This window comes from Prionailurus viverrinus, chromosome A3, assembly GCF_022837055.1.
Source record: "Prionailurus viverrinus isolate Anna chromosome A3, UM_Priviv_1.0, whole genome shotgun sequence".
Classification (NCBI taxonomy): Eukaryota; Metazoa; Chordata; class Mammalia; order Carnivora; family Felidae; genus Prionailurus; species Prionailurus viverrinus.
Genome location: NC_062563.1, coordinates 15,355,790 through 15,380,550, shown reverse-complemented (window position 1 = coordinate 15,380,550; position 24,761 = coordinate 15,355,790). Strand labels below are relative to the sequence as shown.

The window sequence follows — 24,761 nt, the reverse complement described above, 5'->3', positions numbered from 1 at the left end:
AGTAAGCAGATGCTTCCTCCAAAGATGTGATCTTCTACATAACTCCTATCCAGTGATCTACATTCTGATACTGAATCTCGCTAAAGTATGGCATGCAGAGCACTGCCTATCTCCACAGTGTGTTGTTTAAATATCTTAAATCTTTGTAATTTTTTGTCTCTTTGACTGTCAATAATTCGGAACGGTGTGTGGAGGGCTCTCACTACAAAGATTTCTCAATTTATGTCTGTAATTGCATCGGTGTTTGTTTAATAGATCTTGATTCTATTGATTTAGGTAAATACAAACATTCCTGGTGAATGGAATCTTTTATCATTATACAGTGACTCCTCCTCTATCCTGACAATAAACTCCTCTTACAGTTCTGTATTTCCTGATATCAATCTAACTATACCATCTCTTTTTTTTGTTTGCATTTGCCTCAACTTTTCCCCCTCATTTTGCTTCAACCTTTCCATGCACTTGTGTTTCATTTTTGAAACAGTGTAAATCTACATTTAAAAAATCTGCATTTAAAAATCTATAATCTTTACCTATTAATTGATATTTATGGGATTTAATGACATGTGGGTTCATTTCTACAATCTATTTTGAGTTTTCTATTTATCCTTATTATTTGCAGTTTCTGTATTTGCAAATTGGTTTTGTGTGTTTGTCAAACAATTCAATAACAAGAAAACAAATAACCTGATTAATAAATGAACAAAGGACTTGAGTGGACTTTTCTCAAAAGAAAACATACAAATTACCAACCATATATGAAAAGATGTCAACACCACTAATCATCAGGGAAGTAAGCACCAAAACTACAATGAGATATCACCTCATGTCTTTTTAGAATGCCTATCATCCAAAAGTCATAAGATAACAAGTGTTGGCAAGGATGTGGAGAATGAGGAGTCTTGTGTGTGTTCGGTGGAAATTTAAATTGGTGCAGCCACTGTGGAAAACAGTCTGGAGGTTCCTCAAAAAAATAAGAAACAAAACTACTTTATGATCAAGCAATCCCACTTCTGGGTATACTATATCCAAAGGAAATGAAAGCAATATTGAAGAGATATCTGCACCCCCATGTTCACTGTACCATTATTCACAATAGCCAAGATATGGAAACCATCTAAGTGTCCATGGATAGATGAATGGATAAAGAAAATGTGATATACATGAATATGATTCAGCCTTAAAAAAAAAATCCTGCCATTTGCAACAACATGGATGAATCTGGAGGATATTATGCTAAGAGAAAGAAGCCAGACACAGAAAGGCAACTACTGCAAGATCTCAAAAAGTGGAGCTCCTAGTAACAGAGAGTAGAATAGTGGTTGCCAGAGACTAGGGGATGTCTAAGTCTTCTGTTGAAAGATGGGTAAGTTCTGGGGATCCAATGGATAGCATAGTGACTATAATTAATAATACTGTGTTGTGTACTTGAAATTTCTAAGAGAGTAGGCCTTAAGTGTTCTCGCCACACATAAAAAGGGGGGGTGACTATTTGAGGTGATAAATATGCTAACTAGCTTGATTATGTTGATCATTTCACAATATGTACCTATATCAAAATTTATTATACCCACCTTCAATATACACAATTTTTACACATCAATGTACCTCAATAAAAGCTTACAGATTTTTTTTTAAATAAAAAGAAGGTTCCACTGGGTATTCAGAACTAGATTAATTGCTTTAAGCCAGCATGTTGAAAAAAAATTTTTAATGTTTATTTGTTTTTGAGAGAGAGAGAGTATGAGCAAGGGAGGGGCAGAGAGAGAGAGGGAGACACAGAATACGAAGCAGGCTCCAGGTACTGAGCCCACAGAGCCCAACACAGGCCTTGAACTCACAAACTGTGAGATCATGACCTGAGCTGAATCAGACACTTAACCAACTGAGTCACCCAAGCACCCCTAAAAATTTATTTCTACTCTCTCTATGCTTTGGTGCTACTCTTGAGTAATCCTCGGTGAGTCAAACAATCTCTTTTTGCTTTTTACTTCAGGTATATGTTGTATTTCTAGATATTCTACTTGGTACTTTTTCAATATTCTGGTGATTTTTTTTTTTTTTTAGATTTTATTTTTAAGTAATCTCTACACCCGACATGGGGCTTGAACTCACAACCTCAAGATCAAGAGTCATACTTTCTACCAACTGAGCCAGCCAGGTGCCTCTTAAATTCTTCTGCTTCCCAGTCCCTAACAAAATCTATAGTAGTGATGGGCAGCAGCTGGAATAAGATTGGAAGGAGCCAAAACTCTGAGAGAAGTGAAATCTTCCTCCGTTGGGTCAGCTGTAATTCTTTTTTTTATTTTTTATTTTTTCATGTTTATTCATTTTTGAGAGACAGAGCACAAGTGGTGGTGGGGTAGAGAGAGGGGGAGACACAGAATCTGTAGCAGGCTCCAGGTTCTGAGCTGTCAACACAGAGCCCGATGTAGGGCTTGAACCCAAGAGTGATGATATCATGACCTGAGCCAAAGTCGGACCCTTCACTGACCGAGCCATCCAGGGGGTCAACTGTAATTCTAAGAGAGTCGGTGGACCCCTGTTGTCCTTGTTTCTCTTTTCTCTCTTTGGTTTGTTCTCCGCCACTTGGCTCTGGATATGGAGCTGAAGTTGCGGAAGTGCCTGGCAATGCAGGGTAAACAAAGCCTAAGTTGTTTGGAGACTTGGGGAAACAGAAGGCACTGGGGAGATCACTAAGGGAAGGAGTTGAGAAAGCAAACACATACAGTTGTTTATTTATTCCTGGGTTCACCTCCAAGCTGTGCATGCTGACATGCATCGAAAAATGAACTAACAGATACACCATGACCTAGGTCCCAGACTAGTCACTTGGTGGTGCATATGCAAGGAGGCACTAAATGAACTGCAAACAGAGGCTTTGAAAAGCTAAACTGACACTGGAACACAACCCACCCAAGACAGACTGAACTTTTCAGCCTGAACCTAATCATTTAAGCTACTTTTCAAAACACAGTATCAACCTTCTCCATTCGATGTAAGCAAGACCTAGAGTCTTGTAAGTTTCATAATGTCCAGGATATAATCCAAAATTATGTAGCCTATGAAGGAAAAGGAAAACATCAACTCCTATGGCAAAATATCAACCTATGGCAAAAAGCTACCAACAGACTCCAGTTTTGAGATGAAATAAATGTTGGAATTATCTTTCAAAGATGTTAAAGCAACTATTATAACAATTCTTTTTTTTTAATATTTATTTTTGTGAGAGAGAGAGAGACAGAGAGAGTGTGAGCTGGGAGGGGCAGAGAGAAGGAGACACAGAACCTGAAGCAGGCTCCAGGCTGTGAGCTGTTAACACAGAGCCTGACACAGGGCTCGAACTCACAAACTGTGAGGTCATGACCTGAGCCGGAGTTGGATGCTTAACCAACTGAGCCACCCAGGTGCCCATATAACAATTCTGAAGCAAGTTATCATGAACACCCTTGAAACTGATGGAAAAATAGAATGTCTTAGCAAAGAAACAGAAGACATAAAGAAGAAGGAAAAGGAAATTTGGTAAGAACATAACAACTGAAATTAAACACTCACTGGATGGGCTTGATATCAGAATGCACATGACAGAAAGAGGAGCAGTGACCTTGAAGACTGACCCATGGAAATTATCTAATTTGAACAACAGCAACAAAAAATATACTTAAAAAAGATACACAGAGCCTCAGGGACAATAACCAAAGTCCTACATCTGTCACAGTCATGGAAAGAGAAGAGAACGGTACAAGGCTGAAAAAACATTTGAGGAAATAATGACTTGAAATTTCCAAGTATGTTGGAAGACACAAGCCTATAGACTCAAAAAGCTTGTGATGAACATGTAAGATTGACTCAGCAGCTTGTAAATATGCACTACACTATTATTGACTATAATCAACATGCTGTACATTAGAGCAGGTCACTGTTTGCCACAGTCAATGCCACTGTGTGGCTGCTACTGTTTTTATTTCCTGTTAGTAGTTGTCTCTATATGTTTCAGCTTAGTTGGTCTGTGTGGGGTGAAACAGAAGCCCACCCTTTGTGTGATACCCCAGAAAGCTGGTGGGGCACTGACCCACCCTGCTCTCTCCTTCCATGGTGAGGGGACTTTAATGGGAGACTTCCCTTTGGCATGGAGCATGCAGGGATGGGATGATGCAGGCGAATGTAGCTGCCCTTTCTTCTCTTCGTGTGCAATTATTCTCAGGTGTATGTTCCATTTTGCTGAAGTTTCTATGTGGACTCCAGAGCTTGCCCAATTACATCTGTGTAATTGTTGATCTTTGTTGTGGGACAGAGGCTGGGGTCTCATATGTTGTCATTTGGTGAACATCCCTCTGTATGCATATGTTTTGAAATGTCATATTTTCATTTTTGGTTCAAAATATTTTCGATTTTCTATCATGATTTCATTTTGACCCATGATCCCTCAGAATTGCTTTGCTTAATTTTTAATCATATGTAAAATCTTTCTAGCCATTTTACTTTATTTATTTCTAGCTTAATTCCACCGTGGTCAGTTTGATTTCAATTTCTTGACATTTGTTGAGAATTTTATTAAAAAAAAAATGTTCCATTTGCTCTTGTTAAGAATGTATGTTCCACAGTAATTCTGAATTCTTTTTGATAGACATTAGTCACTTATTATTTGTGTTGTTCAAATCTTTTAGATCGTTACTGGGTTTCCTGTATTTTGTTTTGTTTTTTCTTCCTATTCTATAAGTTACTGGGAAGTATGTTCAAATTGTCTCTTGGTCCATAATGCTTCTGGCAATGGCAGACCAGTTTTCTTGGGACCTTGAGATCCTTCCAGGAAAGCAAAATACGATTCCTTGAGGATTGTCCAGCAACATTTTAGATACAAATCACCTCCAACTTCTGCTTTCAGAGTAGGTTAGCTCTGGGCTTTGAAGTGAGACACCCACAAGCAAAAGCTCATCATGTTCCTTAATGCACCTGCAGGTTAAGAGTGTCCTATTGCTTGGTGGTTCCAGAGTTTTTCTCAACCTCTTTTTTATGCTAATTTCTTAGCAGGAAACAGTTCACTGGTTTTGTCCTAAGGCAATCACCCCCTGCTAGTCCAGAAGAAAACTACAGACCTGTCCTCCTTCATCCATCTAAGCTAATACTCTTTCTGCAAAGCACCCCTCCCAACCCTATTCCCTACTAGAACCCCTATTTAAGTATATCTCTGGCCCTTAACTTGTATGTGTTTCAGGAAATTGGCACAGGGGCTTTTAGACAATGAAGTCTACATATCTATTTGTAATAACCTGCTGAGTGGACTATGGTAGTTTCAGCCACCTGTCTGTGCCTGTTCGTTTTCCTTTGTTAATTTTAGCAAACAATACTTGTGCTCTGTAGGTTTTGTGGGTATAACAACAGGGACCCAAAAGGAAAAGTTGGCAAATTAGAATATGCGAGGGTCATAGAGCTTAATACCAAATTGATAATCCAACCTTGTCTGCAACTTCATCTGATGGTGTTGGGACAGTAGAAGGTAGGATATCAGCCTTTTATTTCCTTCAAGTTCTCATTCTTTTTCCCCCAGTCTGTATTTAATTCCATCATGGAGGAAAACTAACTTTCCTTCTGAGCTATCCCAATTCCTCTCTATCCCTCAAGGACCAAGCATCTCTTCTTCCAGAAAAATGATACCCTGACACGGACATGTAGCAACCCCTCTATATTTATAACTTAAGGCACTGTCTCATTCATCCCTTCTTGCCTTTTCCCATCCTGGTTTCTGTTTACTTGGATCATAAGACTTAACCCTTCTTTGGACTATCTGCCAAAAGATAGAGTTAGCCACACCTGCACTCATGAGGAGTGGCCCTTGCCACAGCCTGAGCACAGTGTAGGCTCTATAACCCTCTAAAGCTTGCCTATTCTTTCTAGGAGTACTTATATTTGAAAAAATTCCTCCAGATTCCAAGTGACTGAGTAAATAATGATAACAAAAGAGGCATTGTCTGAGAGGACAGCTTGGAGAGGTCAATGGCATTTCTTTCCAATTGTAGACCATGGGTGCTGCCACCTTTAAGGAAGATTGTACTTCCCTGGATTAGTTAAAAGGGAGGCCACTTGTGGGAACCTGCTAGAATCACAGGCCAGAAATAAGAAAAGAAAGGCTGCAGCAAGGTATGGGGAACCCAGAGAGATGGTGTTTCCTGTAACCGTAAGAACATCCCACACATAAGCAGTTTTCCCCAGGTATGTTAGTCAGTGAACCAAGAGAGTCCAGGAGTCTTGGCTAAGAAGAACAAACTTCCAAACGTTGAGAAATCAGGGAAATGCACTGGGAGACAGGGTTTGGGGGCTTAGGGAAAGGTGGAGACAGTGAATGGTCCTGGGATTATAGAAGAGACAGAGCTTCTGAATTACTTCCACAGTTTATTTGTCAAGGAATTGAGATTGATAATATAATGGTTCAGGGAAGAGGGCTGTCAGGTAGGAGACATTGCCCTGGGACCCCTCTTCCTCCCTCCCCCTACTTTCCAGCTGGGACAAGATGATGGTCCCACTGGACATCAAGTAGTATTATTCTGATGCCCCATATCCATTTATTAACCAGTCAGGGTGGTGGTCATGGAAAAAGTAAACGCTGGCGTGGTGGTGGTGGTGATGGGTGTATAGTCCTCAGTGTCAGCCTCTGGAAGAGAGAATGGGTAGGTATTCAGTGGCCACACAGTCTGGTGAAAAACATTTCTTTAAGTATAACAGATCCTCCCAAACTCTAGTGGTAGGCATATTTTCTGTGATTTAGTATATTCACACACCATGCTTCTCTCAAGATGTTTTTTGTTTGCTTGTTTGCTTTAAGCAAGCCTCATGCTCAGCACAGAGCCCTATGTGGGTCTTGAACTCACAACCCTGAGATCAAGACCTGAGATGAGATTAAAAGTTAGATGTTAAACAAATGAGCTACCCAGGCACACTATAGATGTTTTAAGCCCAATGAGTAAAGACACATAAATGTCAGACCTATGGGGTTTGGATAAATCAGGTAGGCCTGCAAGTGGCTTGGAATGGAGGGAGGACAGGGATTTGGGATGGGAGGAAGGGGTGGGGTACCTCAAGTTGGACTGGGTACCAGGACTAGGAAGACATATTCTGTCTGTCCCCTCAGTAGGGAGTCCACGGTCTTAAAAACCAAATGGCAAGAGAGGGGTGCTTCTGAGGTCCTACCATGTTTTCTGACGTTCATGCAGATAGGACCACAGAGAGAATAGCAGCATTCGTAGCCCACACCGCATTGCCAGGCGTACTTGCACCTCCTGCCGCACTCGTAGTTACTGGGAAGCCTCGGGCAGTGTCTCCGTTTCAGTTCTACTATAACTGAGAAGGAACACATGAGCAGTGGCTCCAAGAAGATGACTTTTTCTCACTATTATCCACCCCTTTAAAGCCACAGGACTCACTCCATTGGTTTTTCGTCTTCTTCTCTGTGTCCAGGGATCTGGGTGGGCTTTTTTGTTCCTAGAGTCAAAATCCAGCTCCCACTCCTAACAAATCAGCAACTATAAAATCACCTGCATGCAACTTAACATCACAGGACCTGAGTCCTGAAACCCAATTCCCAGAACAAAGAGTCCCAAGAGATCCTCTTGTCTCTTGCCCTCATTTACAGGGTAGGGGAATGGATCACAGAGAAGAGGAAGAACTGTCTTGTACTTTTCCCTGTCTCATTGAGACAGCCCTCCAAATGTAGCTGCTCCCCAGAAACCTCTGCCACCAGTTATGGACCCACAACTCCCCCCTCAATTCTGCTGATTTCAATTTTTTACCCCAGTGATTCCAAACTTCTCTTGGTCAAGCACACATTTAACTTCTCCTCTACATGCCCAATGGTCTAAAATACCCAATTCCCTTCACAAAGGGCATATTTCAAGAAATAACTAGTACCCCATTCCCAATTTGGTGCTCATGCTTGGAACTCCTAACTGGAGTCATAAACTCCTAGTGGCTCAGTCTAAGCACCTTCCACCTGGGTTTTGAAACCTGTGGAGGTTTCCACTGCTAAGATCCTCTTTAAAAAAAAAAATGCCACATAGCCACCACTGTCCCCACAACACACATAAAAACATCATTACTTGTAACATCAGGAGACCCTCAAGCTTGAGAAGTGCACATTCAACTTTCCTCATATCCTGGCTTTAAAAAGGAACCAATGCTTTTATATATGCCAGTCAGTCCCTTTGTTCCTTTCGTTTTATACCCCTTCTTCATTTTGAAGCTCAACCAGAATACCTACCTGAATAAGGAGACTGAGTCTCAGATTTTTCTCTCAGTGTTCCTGCCACTGACATGATGATCACCACACAATACAGTGTGAACATCTGGAGAAACAACCCCTTCATGATGTGAACTCTGGATGTCTGAGTGTGAGCCTGGCAGGAGACCCAGGATTTCACCAGGTCCTGCTGGGGGTAGCGAAGGGCTTTAGGGTGTGGAGTGGAAAACACGTGACTGGTCTCTCACTGCCCCCTCTGGTTCTGCCTCCTCTCCTCCATGCACCACTCCTTGGCTGGGCACTGGTGTCTCCTGAGCTACTTGCCTTCTCCTTATGCTTTCTCCTCCTCTCATTGTAGAAATGAATTCTTCATAGCATTATCATATATTTTAAAATTTGAAAAACAGTGCAAAGTACAAAGAAAAGTATTAAGATATGATCAGCTATCTATTAGCTAGATAGATAATGGTCATCTAGCTTATCATGACAGATAGCTTTAGAGTTTATCTCTCAATAAAAAAAATCATACATATTTCTTGTATTAGTATTTCACTGCATTTTAAAAGCCATTTAAACTATGTAGCAACGAGAAAGAATGAAATCTGGCCTTTTGTAGCAACGTGGATAGAACTGGAGAGTGTTATGCTAAGTGAAATAAATCATACAGAGAAAGACAGATATCATATGTTTTCACTCTAATGTGGATCCTGAGAAACTTAACAGAAGACCATGGGGGAGGGGAAGGAAAAAAAAAAAAAAAAAGAGGTTAGAGAGGGAGGGAGCCAAAACATAAGAGACTCTTAAAAATTGAGAACAAACTGAGGGTTGATGGGGGGTGGGAGGGAGGGGAGGGTGGGTGATGGGCACTGAGGAGGGCACCTGTTGGGATGAGCACTGGGGTGTTGTATGGAAACCAATTTGACAATAAATTTCATATTTAAAAAATAAATAAAAGGACTGAAAAAAAAGCCATTTAAGAACATAAGCACATGGAAATGCCTTGGAGGCTCAGTTGGTTAAGCGTCCCACTCATGATTTCAGCTCAGGTCATGATCTCAGGGTTGTGAGATTGAGGTGGGAGTCAGTCCCCACTCTGGGCATGGAGCCACTTAATATCATCTCTCTCTCCCTCCCCCTCCCCCTGCCCCACCCCCCTCCATAAAAATTACAACAAAAACAAATCAGTAAATATTAGTAAAAAAATTTTTTTAATCTCCAGACTTATAAATTGATCACAAAATTTGAAGTGGAACAACTCTTCCTAAGCCTGAATTCCCCAAATATTTCCTGTCTTTCATAAGAATTAGGTCCTAATGATACCAGCATATTTCCTATTTAAAGCATAATTAATTTACAATTTTTGTAGATGCACTAACTTTCTAACACTCGATTCCATTACAGTGATTTTGGGGAGTGAGAGCAGCAAGATGGCTGAATAAGAGCCCCCTGCTTGAATCCTCCCTCTACAACAATTTGGCATCCACCCACACACAAAAATACCTCTGTGGAAGCTTCAGGATCCAGCTCCTTGCACCAGGGGACCTGGGAGGAATATCCCCCATGTGTTTGGTCATAGGCATAGAGACCTCAGTCTTGTTACCAGGGACTCTGAAGTGGCCTGTGGACTGGCTGTATTCCCTCCTCAGCCACAGTCCAGGAGCCAGGGGAGAAGCCTCATTTAGACCATCACCCACACATGACAAGCTTTGTGGAAATCCAGGCGTGAAACAGAGATGTCCCATCACACTGTTGGAGAGAAAAAGTCATCCAAGTGTGGACACATTGGAGAGGTTAAAAGTCACAGTTTGACTTTACCTGCATCACATCCATCCAGATTTTTTTTAAAAATCCTCTAAGGAATTGTGCCTGCAAGAATGTTGACATGTCCTCCGTGAACCCAGGCGAGAGGAAGTATATAAAGTCCCTGCGGCGCACTTCTGCTTGTTCCACGCTCACATTATTTACACATATTGTGCATTATCGATTCTTCTTCTGCACATTACTAAGTGAAGACATCTTCTACACAAATTAAACCTTATGAATGAGGTTGGCATGAGCCAAGGGGGACTGGAAAAACCCACCATATTAGAAGAAAAGTTGCTAAGTGTTCAGCATTTGAGAATGATGAGCACATAAAAGACCACATGATTCTTCTGTGCACAAGAAAATAAATTACTAAAGCTTTGTAGGCTCTAGAAAGCTAGGTGAGTCACCGGAGCATGGCATGATATTTTTGAATGCTGGCAAAATGGCTTCAGTTCTCTTTTCGGTTCTTTGGCTAAATCAGCTCTATTTACATTCCTCACCCAGCCCCACCCAAATTCTCAGGAATCCATACAAATCCTCCAGGCAGTTTGGGTTTATCTTTTCTAATGAATTAAGATACTTACTAGTTAAGCCATTGCTTTCCAGCTTTCAGTTTCTTGAAAATGCTTATTTCCCATTTCCTCTCCTATTCTCTTCAACCCTGCATATTAAGGTGAGTTTTTTCTTTTATGTCATTCTAGTGAGGTTTTAAGTGTAAGCAGAGAGAAAAAGGATAAAGGTCCCTCTAAATATGCTTATGTCTTAGTTCCAAGAACTGGAACTAGCTGACCTGGAGTGGTGAAGGGGCTTTGCAAATGAGAGGAAGGGTAGTGACCTTGAGATGGGGAGGCTGGTGGGTCCAGTGTGACCATGAGTGGATGAAAGCACGGATGTTTCCTGACTGCAGTGGGCTAGAGACCCACAGAATAAGGTGAGACGCGAAGCATGAGGACCCAGTTGGCCTTTGCTGGCTCTGCAGATGGAAGAATGCGGCCCACGCCAAGGAATTTGAGTGGTCTCTAGAAGCTGAAAACAGTCCTCAGCTGACAGCTGGCAAGGGAATGAAGAGCTCAGGCTCATAACATCAAGGACCTGAATTCTGCCGACAATCTGAATGGACACAGTCTTGGGTCCTTCCGTCTAGAAAGGAAACGCAAAAAGTAGCACTGCCCTGCTGACATCTTGATTGTAATTGGAAGAGACCCCTGTGGCACTTGTGACCTACAGAGCTGTAAGGTAATAAATTGTGTGGTTTAAGCCCCTAAATTCATGACTTATTACAGCAGCAACAGGAAACAGATATTCATATTCAAATACCCTATTTAACTGGCAGGCCCAATTTTGTGTTGGGATATCCAGCCTATCTGGATGTTTCTGTTTCTATCCTAACCCACTCCTCCAGCGTTCACCTTGCCCTTCAAGTGTTTATACGTTCGCAGTGGACGAGAGCCCTTCTTACATATTTACCTTTATTCCTAATTCTGAGGTTGTGGAATGAACTCCACACTCGTGAGAGCCAAAGCAGAAGCTTTGTCATCTCAAACACAAGACAAACACGGAGAAACAACTTTTCTCTCTCAATGACCAGTAATGGCTTTCAAAATACTCCAGCCCTCAGATTCATGAGCGTGACTCTGTACTTGCTGGTTAATTTTGTGACCTCTTTTCCCTGGGGAAACAAACCTCACCTGCATGTTCTGGTTTCATGGTCAAAGGGCTTGATAGAAAAACAAGGAACTGCAGAGGAAGAAAAATTGCGACTCGGTTAATATTTTTCAAAATGCTGCACCACAGCACCATTTTATTATTAAGGCCACAAAGTCTTTCCTCGTCCAGTTTTGAGCAATACAGCATTCCATTTTCCTCTAGTTTGGCTATGGTTCGAATGTTCTTACTTGGATTTGACATTTGAAGTAACTGTCTGAATTTTATTCTTGGGGGAGGGGGGTGTTTCATATCTTGCTTAGTCCTTGTGGGTCATGAGGTGATCTTGGAAGTGGAAACTTCATGTCAAGGACAATGGAGCAAAGAGGTGAAGCGGCCTGGATCTTCTATGGTTTGTGGTGTCCCTACACTGGTTCGGGACACCTAATCCTCAGTCTTCCGCATGAACAAATATTGACCCGTCCTACTTTAAGCCACTATTTTCTTTGTTGTTGCTGTCATCATGCATTCGAAATGAATCCGAACTGAAACACCAGCTGAAGTGCATATTAATGGAGAATGGTGGCTTAAGAAGTCTCTATTTTTTTTATTCCTCACGTGCTCTCTCAGGAAGCCTGGTGAGTTGTATGTTACCAAAATGAGGTCGTTAAGAAAGAGGGAGGGGTCGGATCTAGGAACTGGGTGCTCTGATCTTGGAGGAACTGAAGTGCCAGCGTGCTGGTGAAGAGAAGTCCCCAGTGCTGCTGTGTATGGCCCTGGAGCACAGCATGCTGGTGCAGAGGCTGAAGACTTTCGGAGTTTCCACGGAGGAAAAGCAGCTACTTCCAGGATGCTTAGGATGAGTGGCTTCAGCTGCGGGTGCATTCTTGGGCTCTACCCTTGTACCGCCCAATGTGCTCCCATTCTGTCCCAAGTAGAAAGAGGAAAAGGTGACAAAAAGTATACAGTTCTGGTATTCTGGTTGTCAAGGAGCTAACTGTCCCTCTTAAAAGGATTTCCTTTTTGGAATGCCCCAGATGAACTGAATCAAATTCCTTCCAGTAGTCAAAGGGAGGAAAATAGATGAAAGCCCAAAGCTCCAAATGTAAGCAACTGCTCGCCCGGGGCGACACATCTTCTCTCCCTTCCACCTCTCCACGACTCAGGATTGCATTAAGCAATCTCTTGCAAAAAGGTAACTTCTATTCAGTTTTCAGAGCTTCACCTGTGTCTGCTGTTTCTTAAAAATAACCAGTTTAAAATAATGAATATGCCATAGAGGCAGATCTTTCAGTTGGCAAAATTTTCTCCCCTTCATAAGAGACATTTACACGCATGAGGGAAGTCTCCATTTGTAAGCCTGTCCTCCTCTCTGGATGTGGAAGAGAAGGATGACTTTCAGCCCCAGGAAGTCTTTATCAAGGGAGCCTGCAGCAGAAATCTGCATAACGACCATGCCTTTGTCCACTGTGCCTTTCCTGGTGACTTCCCATAACGGGCCTTCCCTTTCCTTTCCACATCTTTTGTCTTCAGCTGAAGATGTCATTGGAGGAGATGGCTTGGGCCACTTGGGGGAGTTCCTAAGTTTTCCTGGTCTCTCCCAGGTATACTGGAGGTATACATGTTGGGAAACTTCAGTTTGTTTTTCTCCTGCTAATCTGTCTTTGATTGCAGTGGCAGGGGGGGTTGTGGGGGGGTCTCAGACAAGAACCCAGAAGGGGAGAGGAAAAGGCACTTTTTCTCCCTATACTATCCTGGATACCCAAGAGGACAATACCTTCTTCCTTCCCTCATCCTTCTGTTGGGTGTCCCTAACCTCTTGTTTTTCTTGACTTCTTTTGTCATGAAGGAATAACCACTTTCACTCAATCGAGCTCCAGGTCACCCTTATCCCTGAACATCAAGATGAAGCCCCACTCCTGACGGATGTTTGCCTGAGCCGCTGAGTCCTTGTGCGTTTTCCTTACTCTGAGCTCTAAGGCACTAACCAGTGTTCTGTTAGGCCTTAATCCTTGCTGGCCTCGGTCTTTGCTGTATCACATCGTGGAACCTTTCCTTGGGCTCCACCGCTGATAAGTGTGATCTGCTGACTCAGCCCCTCTAAATGAATATATACTGTCCTCTGGATCAGGAAGAGGCACAGATATGAATACATCCTAGGGACTTTATAATCCCCTCATCCAAGGGAAGTTATATCTCTAAACGATCTTCAAGGGGAGCTTGGATGGCTCAGTCGTTTAAGCGTCCAACTCTTGATTTGGCTCAGGTCACGAGTTTGTGGTTCATGAGATCGAGCCCTGCCTTGGGCTCTGTGCTGGCAATGGGGAGCCTGCTTGGAATTGTCTCTCTCTCTCTCTCTCTCTCTCTCTCTGTCCCTCTCCGACCCTGAAATAAATAAATAAACATTAAAATGGTCTTCAAGATACTAATGGCAGAATATAATATGACATATATTATATTCGAATTTAATCTAAAGGAACACTATGGGCCGGAAGCCTGCCTGGCATTACCAGACATGTCAGGATATGACTCATATTACCCACGTAAAACTACCATGCAGACACAACAGGCAGGAATAAGAGGATAGATATAAGGAGGCAGAAAGAGGGATGATTCTGGAAGCTGAGTGCCCGCCTTGAGGGCAGGACCACCTTCTCTAATGAGAGGAGCCACCAGCTTTCCAGGGGGCGCTTGTTCCATTTTGCAGTGATGTGGAGGCCAAGGTCTTGGGTCTTGCTTGAGGAGTTTGGCTTTGCCTAAGTAGACAGGTCAGAGACCACCCTGTGTTCACCAACTCCTGCTTTCTGTTTTCCTTGGGCATACAACGAGACTATATTTCCCAGTCTCCTTTGCAAATAAGGGACCACATGACCACATTATGGCAAATAGCATGTGGATGGAGCAGAGCTCCACTTCTAGGCCTGGCTCTTAAAAACCTTCTGCAGGAGCTTCCATGCAACCTTCTCCCATCTGTTGGCTGGGTGCAGAGGAGGCTCTGGGAGATGATGGAGTTATAGATAGAAAGATGTATGGTGCTTGAATCATGCATGGCATGGGGGTGTTCGCCAACCACCCGCAGTGAAATCTATTGTGAATGAGAATAAGCTTTGTGTTTACTGACATTTTTCTAAATCTCTGCATTGTTGCTACAGCCGTGAGTCTACTGAATAACTGGGAAGGCAGACTAACTGGGTTGTCTATAACCCGTAGTGGGGTGGGAAGAAGAGTTCGATCACTGTGAAGAGACAAATGGAACCACAGGAATGGAGTATAACACACTGCAGAGCCCTCGGGTTGGTTGTCAGTTTATTTGGCTGAGACTTGAAACTTCTCAGGACAGAGAGATCAAGGGGAGAATAGAATGGTCCTCAGCCACGGCAAGGGAATAACTCAACAGGTAGCCAGGCAGCACTCTTCTTAGACTACATAGGCATCCTCTAGCCCACATCAGTGGTGGGGCAGCTAGAGCCTAGAGGTTTAGCATGGATTTAAAGGGTTCTCTGGAAGAGAAAAGTCAGGTGGTTAAAAGTCAGGGAACACCCATTCCCAAACTTAACAACACCCCTGGCCCTGGTTAATGGGAAAAGGAATTTGTTCTGTAATTCAGGGGTTACCCACTTTTAAGCAATTTCTCCCATGAAGTTTGCCAATTCATCACACAGGTGGAGACTGGGCCTCGTGGGCCTGCCTGAGACAAGGGGCCCACACAGAGGCCAGACTAAGGAGTCCATAATCGGGGCCTTGGACAAAGGAGGGATGAATAACTGATGGGTGACCTTTTGGGGGAACTGAATGAGAAGGGAGAAAAGTGGAGCCCCCCATGTTTGTGTCTTGATTTATTTTGCCCTGAATGTCAGCCTAGGTACAGAGATAGTAGGGCATTGACTTATGCTGCCTGTTTCTTTGTCCGGGATTTGGGTGACTTCTGTTCCAGGTCCCACCTTCTGAATGAGGGTGACCAGTAGTGAGGAAGCATATCTAGGCCCGACCTTGCCACTCCAAACAACTCACTCATTGTCCAAGCAGATGTTTCCACAGAAGGTCCAGCAGCATGTATGATTGGGAGATAAACACTCCTGTAATCTAGTGCACCTCTTCTCACAGTACTGTAACAGAGGCTGTATCCAGCACTGCTCGACCACTGTTCTTCCAACTGAAACTGAGACGATAGATGTTGGCAGATCCACCCACCCACAACTTAGAGAAGAAACCCTTCTCAAGCTTAACTATCCCCAAGCTCTGGAACCTGAGCTTGAAGTCACAAACAAAACATTTCTCTGCATTTTAAGAAAATCCTTTTCTTGAGTGCTAGTTGTGTCTGTTCACAGGAGACCATTCTTGCATGCCATGCCTTCCCTCTCTCCCCACATCCCTACAGCACTGCAGGCATTCGGGTCCTCCCCAAGCTCCCTAAAGATAGGACCCAGGACAACCTCATCATCTAATGGCACCACTTCACCAAGTCTATTCTCATGGGACGTTGGATTTCAGGGCCTGCAATATACTGTAGCTCCAATTTCCACACCCAGTTTGCAGAATGGAAGACTGAGCTGGGGGAGAATAGGCACCTATATTTCCTCTTGTCTATTTGCTTCCTTGCTGGTACCACCTAAGCACTCAGCCTCTCCCCAGATTCCCAGTACCCTCCTTTTACTATCCCCATTTTATCCTCTGACCCCAAACTTAGACTCTAAAGATCCCTTATTAGTTTTTTCCAGTTTTCATATTCCAAGGAAATAATATTGCCCTTTTGGTATTCATCAAAGGCACAGAGATCCCAAAAAGAAGGGCTCAGAGGGAAGCTCTGTGTTGGTGCTTCCCCTACCTAAGGTAGTCTACCTTTGTCAAATATCATTTCCCACAAGCTTATGGAATGGACTTATGGACTGAACTATGTTCCCTTTCCATATACCCATGATTGTTGCTTTCAGAGATGAGAGGGGGAGCATGGAGGGGCACTTGATTGGCAACATCCAACCAAAATCTTTCTTGGGTGTCTCAGCTCTAAGGAGGGTTGGGATCCGGGAAAGGTGGTCCCTGAATCAGCTACACCAGACATCCCGGGCCTGGGCAGAGACCCCTCCTCCCTTGCCATACCACCTACAAAATGTCTTGTTCCTGAGGCCTCCCAGCACAGGCAGAGGCATCACAACCCCATAGATGATCACGTTCAGTAGGAGAACCCAGGGCTTCATGGTAGTAGTCTCTGTGTGTGTTTGGGTTAAGTTCTGGTCTTCTCCCAATGCTGCCAGAGGTACAACAGGAATTAAGGACAGTAGGATCAGAAAGAGAGAGAACATGCTTATGAATATTGGGTTATTCTTTCTCCTGCTGTCCCTTTACACCCTCTGTCACCCAACAACATATCAAACTAGCCATTGGCTTCCCAAGGCTACTTCCCCATCTCACATTACAGCCACTTCCTTTGCAAAATTTTTTCGTTTAAAAGTGCATTGCGAGAAAGAATGAAGTCTGGCCATTTGTAGCAACATGGATGGAACTAGAGGGCATGATGCTAAGTGAAATAAGTCAGGCGGAGAAAGACAGATACTATATGTTTTCACTCATATGTGGATCCTGAGAAACTTAACAGAAGACCATGGGGAAGGAAGGGGAAGGGGGGAAAAAAAGTTACAGAGAGGGAGGGAGGCAAACTATAAGAGGCTCTTAAGTACTGAGAACAAACTGAGGGTTGTTGGGGGGTGGGGGAAAGGGCAAAGTGGGTGATGGGCATTGAGGAGGGCACCTGTTGGGATGAGCACTGGGCGTTGTACAGAAACCAATTCAACAATAAATTATATTTAATAAAAAATAAAAATGCATTGCGTTTTCTGATTAAAAATCGATAAATCTTCAGTTTGTATAACTAGTCAAACAACAAAAAATATAAGAAGGAAATAGATAGGCATTCGTAATTGCACCACCCAGAGATAACCAGTGTATGTGTATCCTTTTTGTTGCCCTCAATATTTTTATGAACCTGGATAATAGAACCCACCACGTGTCCTGAATATTTTTTTTTTTACTTAAGAACATATGTAATAGGATAATATAATGGAAGTGTTAGTCTAGACGCTATGACAGAATGCCAGAGTGAACTCAAAATGAGTTACGAGAGATGGGTTACTCAGTAGGACTTGAGAAAGTTGACAGCCAAGAACGGGTCAGGGACCTCTTAAACTTTGATCTAATCAGATGACCCAAAGTTAAAGGAGTTGTAGAGAGGCCTTCAACGATTTTATTGGTACAAAGCTCTGCTCGGGAAGCAGGGAAGCTGTCTTCTAATTCCAAGTTGAGAGAAAAGGCTTTATGGATACTACTCATAGAGCTTACTGTGTGTCCCAGAAGTTTGTAGGGACACCATAGATCTGAGTCATGATTGAAGGCTCTAAAGGGTGAGGGATCTGGCCAGAATGGCCTTTAGTAGCAGAGAAGAGGGCTGCAGTTGGGGCACATCTAAATTGTAAATGGCCAGATAGTGTTTTGTGTCTGCAGCGAACCCTTGGAATCTCCCACGAAAAGGCGCCAGCAGCACAAAGCCAGCTTAGGATAGCATCTACTGTGTGAGAACTGTCCTACTTCCTCCTGTTGGTTCTCCCTGCCTCTACTCTCTAGGAAGCAGAAATGTTTTTTAGCCAGATGGGGGTGACAGAAGAGAATCACAAAGAGCCCAAGATGGAGATACCGATCACATCCTTTTCCACAACTAGAGCTTCTGAGGGAGGAACGAGTCCACAGTTCTCAACAATTGGTGGAGTTGTGGTTCGTTACATGGACCTGCACATTTAACTATTAGGTTGAGATGTTTTGTGACTGAGCAGTCACACAAAAGGTGGGGCTCCTGACTACATTTTCCAGGAGGAGAAAAGAAACAACTAGCCATTCTGAATAAAGAATACACACAAGGGAGACAAAATAATATCAAGGAAAGATCAAAATTGTAATGTTATGATTGCATCGTCACAGGTAATGATTGTCCTTGTTCCTGAAAGTCTTTATATTTGCTCAGAAGTTTTCAACCAAGCAGAAGAGAGTCCTCTGCTGTCCAGAGACAACAATCCCCATCTCACAGAAATGGTGTCGACACCACCTGGGCCGGGAACTCCTCCAAGAAGCCACAAATAAAATGTCATGCCTCAAGGCCCTTACCCCCACCTACCTCTGAAGGTGTCTGAGGTGAGTGTCTGCAGTAACTGGCTGAAAGCTCTTTTATGTGGCCACTTCCACCCGGGGAGCGGGAGGGGAGGTAGTGGCTTGGAATGGGGGGCAGAGGAGCAGAAAAACAAAGTTCAAAGGCCTGGAACTTAATGGTGATTGGGTTGTGGCAGATCTGTAAGTTCTACCCAGGAACTGCACGGTGGCCGTATCACAGACTCTTTCCTCTGATATTCTCCCATTCCAAAGTATCGGATTTTCTTTGATGTGAGCCGCACCTCCTGTACGCTGGGAGGAACGCTGTGTACCCGAGTCAGCTCTGGCCACCTAAGCAGACCCAAGTCTAGACTCTTTCTGTGGCGCATCTGATTCTACCCAAAGGCGGGGAGTGAAGGGCAGTTTGTACAACTATTTGCCTTGGACTTGCTTTGTGCTAATAAGGTCCCACCCTCCTCTGTATTGATTCTCTTTTGCTATTTCAGGCATCACACTGTCTCCCACCAAATGCCCTGGGGGTCGTATGTGGATACAAAGAGACTGTGTAGGAAGGACTTTAGGAAAGACAGATGACCACCCAGCAAATGAGGGAAGGGAAGTGACGGAATCTATCATGAATCTTGGCAGTTGGTGAGGTGAGGGGTGGGGGGATCTGCTCACCAAATATCAGAGAGGAGCAGTATATTGGGCACTCGTACCCATGACTTGGAGCTGATTAGACAAAAGAGAAGAGTCAGGTGGGCAGGGGCCAGGGCTCCCGAGGAGCAGACCTCCTTCTTGCAAACTCTGTCTCCAGGAATATTTCCTACACTGTCTGGAGACACCCATATACAAGTGATGTGCCCCAGGATGTGTCGGGTGCATCGAGCAGTGGGATTCCGGGGACTTGGCTGAGGAGGGTGGACTGTATAGAGACAAAGGGCAGAATTTGGGGACCTGGGTACAAATGTGTGGGAGCAAACTGAAGGGAACTTTGAGGGGGGCTGCAAATGGTGCCAAACCTAAAGCTACTGGATTATGGATTCCCAAGTCCTTGCTTTCTATGGTAGGAAAACGATGTTCTGTACAGGGCAATCACAGCCCTGCCCTGGGTCTGGCCCAGATGTTAGGGGCCCTTCGGGGTCTGTTTGAGGAGCACCGTCGCTGAGAGTGCCAAGGAGCTTCCTCCCAGGATTCTTGCCACTCTTGGTTCCGGATCATGCAGATGGGTATGCAAAAAAGCTGTGTAGGATTTAGGAAAACAGCAGGCTCTGGCTGTCACTATCCGTATATTTTATACACACAGGCACACACACGCACAGTGGATATACACACACATTTATAAACACACACATTTTTACACACATATATAAACACCCCTCATATACATACACACATGCACACACAGACGTACAAACACACATGTTTACACACACCCATATGGGCACAGATGTATGTATAGGTACATACACGTTATTATGTATGTATACGATTATATATACACATATACACACATATATTACACCTGCATGTAATACTTGCTCATGTATTTCTGATCCATAGTGTGCCTATGTTTTCTTCTACAGCTGCAAGGTTGTGTTGTTGGTGCCTGCTCTCATAGTCTCCGTTCCCGAGCTCTCCATATATCCTAGAAATCGATTACTCCACATGCATTTGCGTTTTCAAATGGATATATAATTGACATATAACATTATGTTAGTTTCAGGTATACAGAATAATGATTCAAAATTGGTGTAGTGAAATGATCATCACAATAAATCTAGCTAACAGTCATCACCACACTATTACACATTTGTTTTCCTTGTGACGAGAGCTTTTAAGATCTAGTCTCTTAGGACTATTGTCTACACTGTCTACACAGTATTGTTAACCACAGTCACCATGCTGCACAGTTCATCCCCAGGACTTACTCATTTCATAACTGGAAGCTTGTGCCTTTTGAACACATTTTGTTCACACCCTACCTTCCACCTCTGACAACCACCGAATTGTTCTTCGCACGCGTGAGTTTGGGCTGTCTTTGTTTTCTACTCACATATAAGTGAGATCATACAGCATTTGCATTTTTAAAGGGATCCAGTCTCCAGAGAAAAAAATGGCTGCTCGTGGAAATGTAAGCATCACTTAGGAATTCTTTTTGGATAGGAATCCTTTTTGGATAGTTGGCCTCAGGGTAAAGGGTGAGGGTTGAGTGTCTTGGGCTAAAACTATCCCACCCAGGAAATGTTGAAAGAGGACACAGTTTGTGGAGATCTTCCCACAGCCACTAGGATGAACAAGTAGAGAAGAGGAGGCAGGTGAGAAAGGAAAGGCTGAGGGACTCCCCCTAAGGGAGTAGGTCGTGGAGCCTATCGACAGGAAGAAATAAGTGAAGGACAAGGTAGAGTAATTGACTCTCAACCTCATAGGATGAGAAAAGGTCCCTGGAGCAGACTTCACCTCCTCCCTGCAGAAAACCAGAACAAATTCCCCCACATTGTCTGTTCTTTAAGAGAGTAGACATAGTTCATTTGAAATGGCTGTTTTGGGGTTCCTGTACGTCTACTCCTGGCTATGCCTCCAATCCACGTGGAGTCAGCGGATCTGCTTGCATAAGCATGAGAGTCCCACTGACTCCTGGACCAAAAGGTTTTTCTTCTAAGAGTCCAATTCCAAGGCTGGGTCTTAATACCCAGTATAAACTAAGAGGTAAGAGACTTCTTTTGGTCCTTGTTTGTGTGGGGCTCGCTATGTGTGGTTGGGAAGGGAGAATGGAGAGAAGACCAATGTTACATTGAGCACTTGCTGTGTGCCAAGTAGGATGAAAGTGCTTATAGATGGCATTTTATTTTATCCTCACAGCGGAGGTGCCAAGAAATAATGAGTAAACGATGTCTATAAAGGTCATAGTATAGTCCCAGTATTACAAAGCTGGCAAATATTGGAATCAGGATTCCACTCCTCATCTGCTTTAGCACAAGCACAAAACCTAAGGACATTCCTCTGCTACTCAATTTTTTATAGCCAATAGAGGGCTGATTCCCCACAACATCTCCTGATTTATGCTGTGGTGCCTTTCAAAGTTTGAGGAAATTGACAGTCATCCTCTGTTCAGTTCAACATGATGCAAACATGTTTAATTACAAATCTCATTCTCCTTCTCTCTGTTTGTGTCTCCAAGTATGTGTGTGTCTATACAGGTAAACATGTATATATGTGTACATTTATTTATTTATACTTGAAATAACTTAACTCTTACACCCATAAATTCTACCTCTCTTATATTAGTCTAAAAACTAAAAGGTTTATGGTTGAAAATGCCCAACATAATATTGTCTAGATAATCAGTAATTAGAACAAGGCAAATGCTTGACAATAGATAAGTTTTTAAAATTTTTCAATGTTTATTTATTTTTGAGAGAAAGACACAGAGCAGGAACAAGGAAGGGGCAGAGAGAGGGAGACACAGAATCCAAAGCAGGATCCAAGCTTTGAGCTGTCAGCGCAGAGCCCGACCTGGGGCTCGAACCCACAAAACTGTAAGTTCATGACCTACACTGAAGTCGGACACTTAACCAACTGAGCCACCCAGGCACTCTGACAATAGATATTTATCTTAAGTTAGACATGTGTAATTATGGAAAACCACACTGGGGAATACTTTCCTGATTAGATGAGGGTGGGACCAGATGGGTAACAAAAGGTCAGTTGTTCTAAATGTGAGAAAACAGTCAATACTTTATGTTAAATATGCAAAAAATAGAATGGTAATGCAAACAGGCACAGGTTAATTCTCCGCAGTTAGATTATGACAATTCTTAAAAATTATACCTTCTTCCCTCTTTCTGTGAATCATCTTATCATTAGAAAGTAGGAAATATTGTTTGCAAAGGAGAGAGTAAATCATGTAAGAGGAGGAGTCATCTGAAGAGTCTAAGTCCCAGAGAACAGGCCATGGTAAGGGCAGGCAAAGAGGAGGAGGGTAAAGCCTCTTTGTTTGGCCAGTGGAAGCAGGGAGGAGCCCAGGACAAGCACCCAGAGACTCCCAAACTGAGAGCTGTCCACTCCGGCCAGAGTCATGCCAACCCAGGCTCTCCTGCCCATCCTGCTCCTCTCTGTGTTGCTGCCGCTGCTACAGGTCCAGGGAGGGCACCGTACACTGAACAGGATGCAGAGTAGGTGATGGACTAAGGGGGTGGGGAGAGAAAGGGGCCGGGAGAGGCTGTGTCCCGTCTGGGGAGGACCTGGAAATTGGAACCTTAAATCACACCCTACTCTGACCACAGCACTATGAAGATTCTGGGTCTTTCCAAACGATAGCCCTCTGGCCCCTTTACCCAGCACCTGGAACACTGATGGGGGTGGAGGGGGAAACTTTGTCTTTTGATTCTCCATTCGAAGTACCCAGACACAAATGGTACACAGAGCAGTGTACCCTCATCAGGGCTGAGAATCACTTGGGGACACCGAACCACTATTCTTGGATTTCTGCCCATATGTGACCTGTAAGCATCCAGAGATATTGATGGGGGTGGGTACAGAATGAAAGGGCCCTGGGAAAGTTAAGTTTTGGGTGTACACAGTCAAGTCAAAGTTCTCATCAAAGGGACCAGGATGATGGCAGTGGAAGGGAAATAGCGCAAGTGGTATTTTCTGGGAAGGGGCAGGGGTCCTGGACACAGTGACAGGCACAGGAGAGGGGGGGAAGGTGACAGGTCATCTTCCTCTCTGGACCCTGAAAATTCTGGGGAGTGAGTGGCTCTGCAGGATGTCTCAGACTTTGCTGAGTTTCTTATAGTGTAGATTCTATGGGGGTGACTTCACCAAGACCATGACTAACTTGGGAGACAGGTTCCTGGCTGCAGAGAATGCAGAGGGCCCAGGAAGGCCAGGCATTGAGATCTGTTGGCTAGAGTGGAGGGATATAGGATTTAAGATACTACCAATCACCAGGATTGGGTGTAAAGGGCAGAAAGTGAGTGCCTTGAAAAGTCCAAGAGCTTCATAAATGGGACCTGGGTACTGGGGTCTTTGGGGAGGCTTTAAGCTTGAGACACAGGATCTCTAGGGGTCTGGTTCCACTGACTCTGCCCCTGCTCTGTTTCAGAAATAAAGCAGTTCAATGAAGTCAAGGTTTGTGAAAAGCACACCAACATATATATGTGCAGACGTCCATGTGAATATCACCAAGATTGTCAAGCAAATAACATATGCTGTTCAACCTTCTGTGGGAATATCTGCATGACACTCTAGGGAGTGGGTGAGGGGGATGGGCTGTGCACCCTGCTCCCCTAACCCTCTAGGCAGACCAACACCAGGACCGCAGATCCCTGGCACCAGGATGTCAAGAGGAATGCACCCTCCCTCCTGTCTGAACCGCTTGTTCCTGTCAAATAAACCAGCACAAATGTTCACAGACCTGCCTGTTTTATTCCCTGTGCCTGTAAGCATTGAGGACCCAGTGCAGACCCTTTCTCTGAGTCCGGGGCTCTGATCTCTCTCCCCTTGTCATGCTTCTCTATTTTCTCTCCCATCGGCCCCTGCTCCCCTGCAGGCCCCTGAGGCCCAGCCTCATTGTTGATCTGCTCACTGAAACAGTCCTGCCAGGGAGAAACTGCTCATTTATGGTATCTCCCAGTGCTAACCAGAACACTCCTCAGCCTGGAGTCAGAAGGGCCAAGTTAAAAATGAGGTAGATGGGGCTACACTCTGAGGCACAGAGTAGGAGACCCCAAGGGGGCCGCCTCTTAAATTTAATCTACCTCCATTCTGTTCTCCCCATTCTGTTCCCTTAGGGGGAGTCCCTCAGCCTTTCCTTTCTCACCTGCCTCCTCTTCTCTACTTGTTCATCCTAGTGGCTGTGGGAAGATCTCCACAAACTGTGTCCTCTTTCAACATTTCCTGGGTGGGATAGTTTTAGCCCAAGACACTCAACCCTCACCCTTTACCC

The 24,761-nt window shown here is 43.9% G+C and overlaps 2 protein-coding genes across 2 annotated transcripts; one reads left to right on the top strand and one right to left on the bottom strand.

The window, feature by feature from the left end:
• Positions 1-15,645: 15,645 nt before the first annotated feature.
• On the bottom strand, positions 15,646-16,875 carry WFDC9 (WAP four-disulfide core domain 9). The gene is made up of 2 exons (XM_047851191.1): positions 16,785-16,875; positions 15,646-15,839 (listed from the first exon to the last, which is right to left on the bottom strand). The coding sequence occupies exons 1-2, from the start codon at positions 16,873-16,875 to the stop codon at positions 15,688-15,690; spliced, it is 243 nt and encodes an 80-aa protein (XP_047707147.1). The 3' UTR covers positions 15,646-15,687.
• Positions 16,876-22,889: 6,014 nt separating this feature from the next.
• On the top strand, positions 22,890-24,064 carry WFDC10A (WAP four-disulfide core domain 10A). The gene is made up of 2 exons (XM_047851631.1): positions 22,890-22,986; positions 23,919-24,064. The coding sequence occupies exons 1-2, from the start codon at positions 22,890-22,892 to the stop codon at positions 24,062-24,064; spliced, it is 243 nt and encodes an 80-aa protein (XP_047707587.1).
• Positions 24,065-24,761: the final 697 nt, after the last annotated feature.

What these genes read in the sequence shown, in the direction of transcription:
- WFDC9 (XM_047851191.1), bottom strand. Translation starts at nt 16,875, where the DNA reads ATGAAGCCCTGGGTTCTCCTACTGAACGTGATCATCTATGGGGTTGTG. An exon ending in CCTCAGGAACAAGACATTTT is followed by an intron (nt 15,840 to 16,784) that starts GTAGGTGGTATG and finishes CTATCGTCTCAG; the next exon opens with TTTCAGTTGGAAGAACAGTG.
- WFDC10A (XM_047851631.1), top strand. Translation starts at nt 22,890, where the DNA reads ATGCCAACCCAGGCTCTCCTGCCCATCCTGCTCCTCTCTGTGTTGCTG. An exon ending in TACACTGAACAGGATGCAGA is followed by an intron (nt 22,987 to 23,918) that starts GTAGGTGATGGA and finishes GCTCTGTTTCAG; the next exon opens with AAATAAAGCAGTTCAATGAA.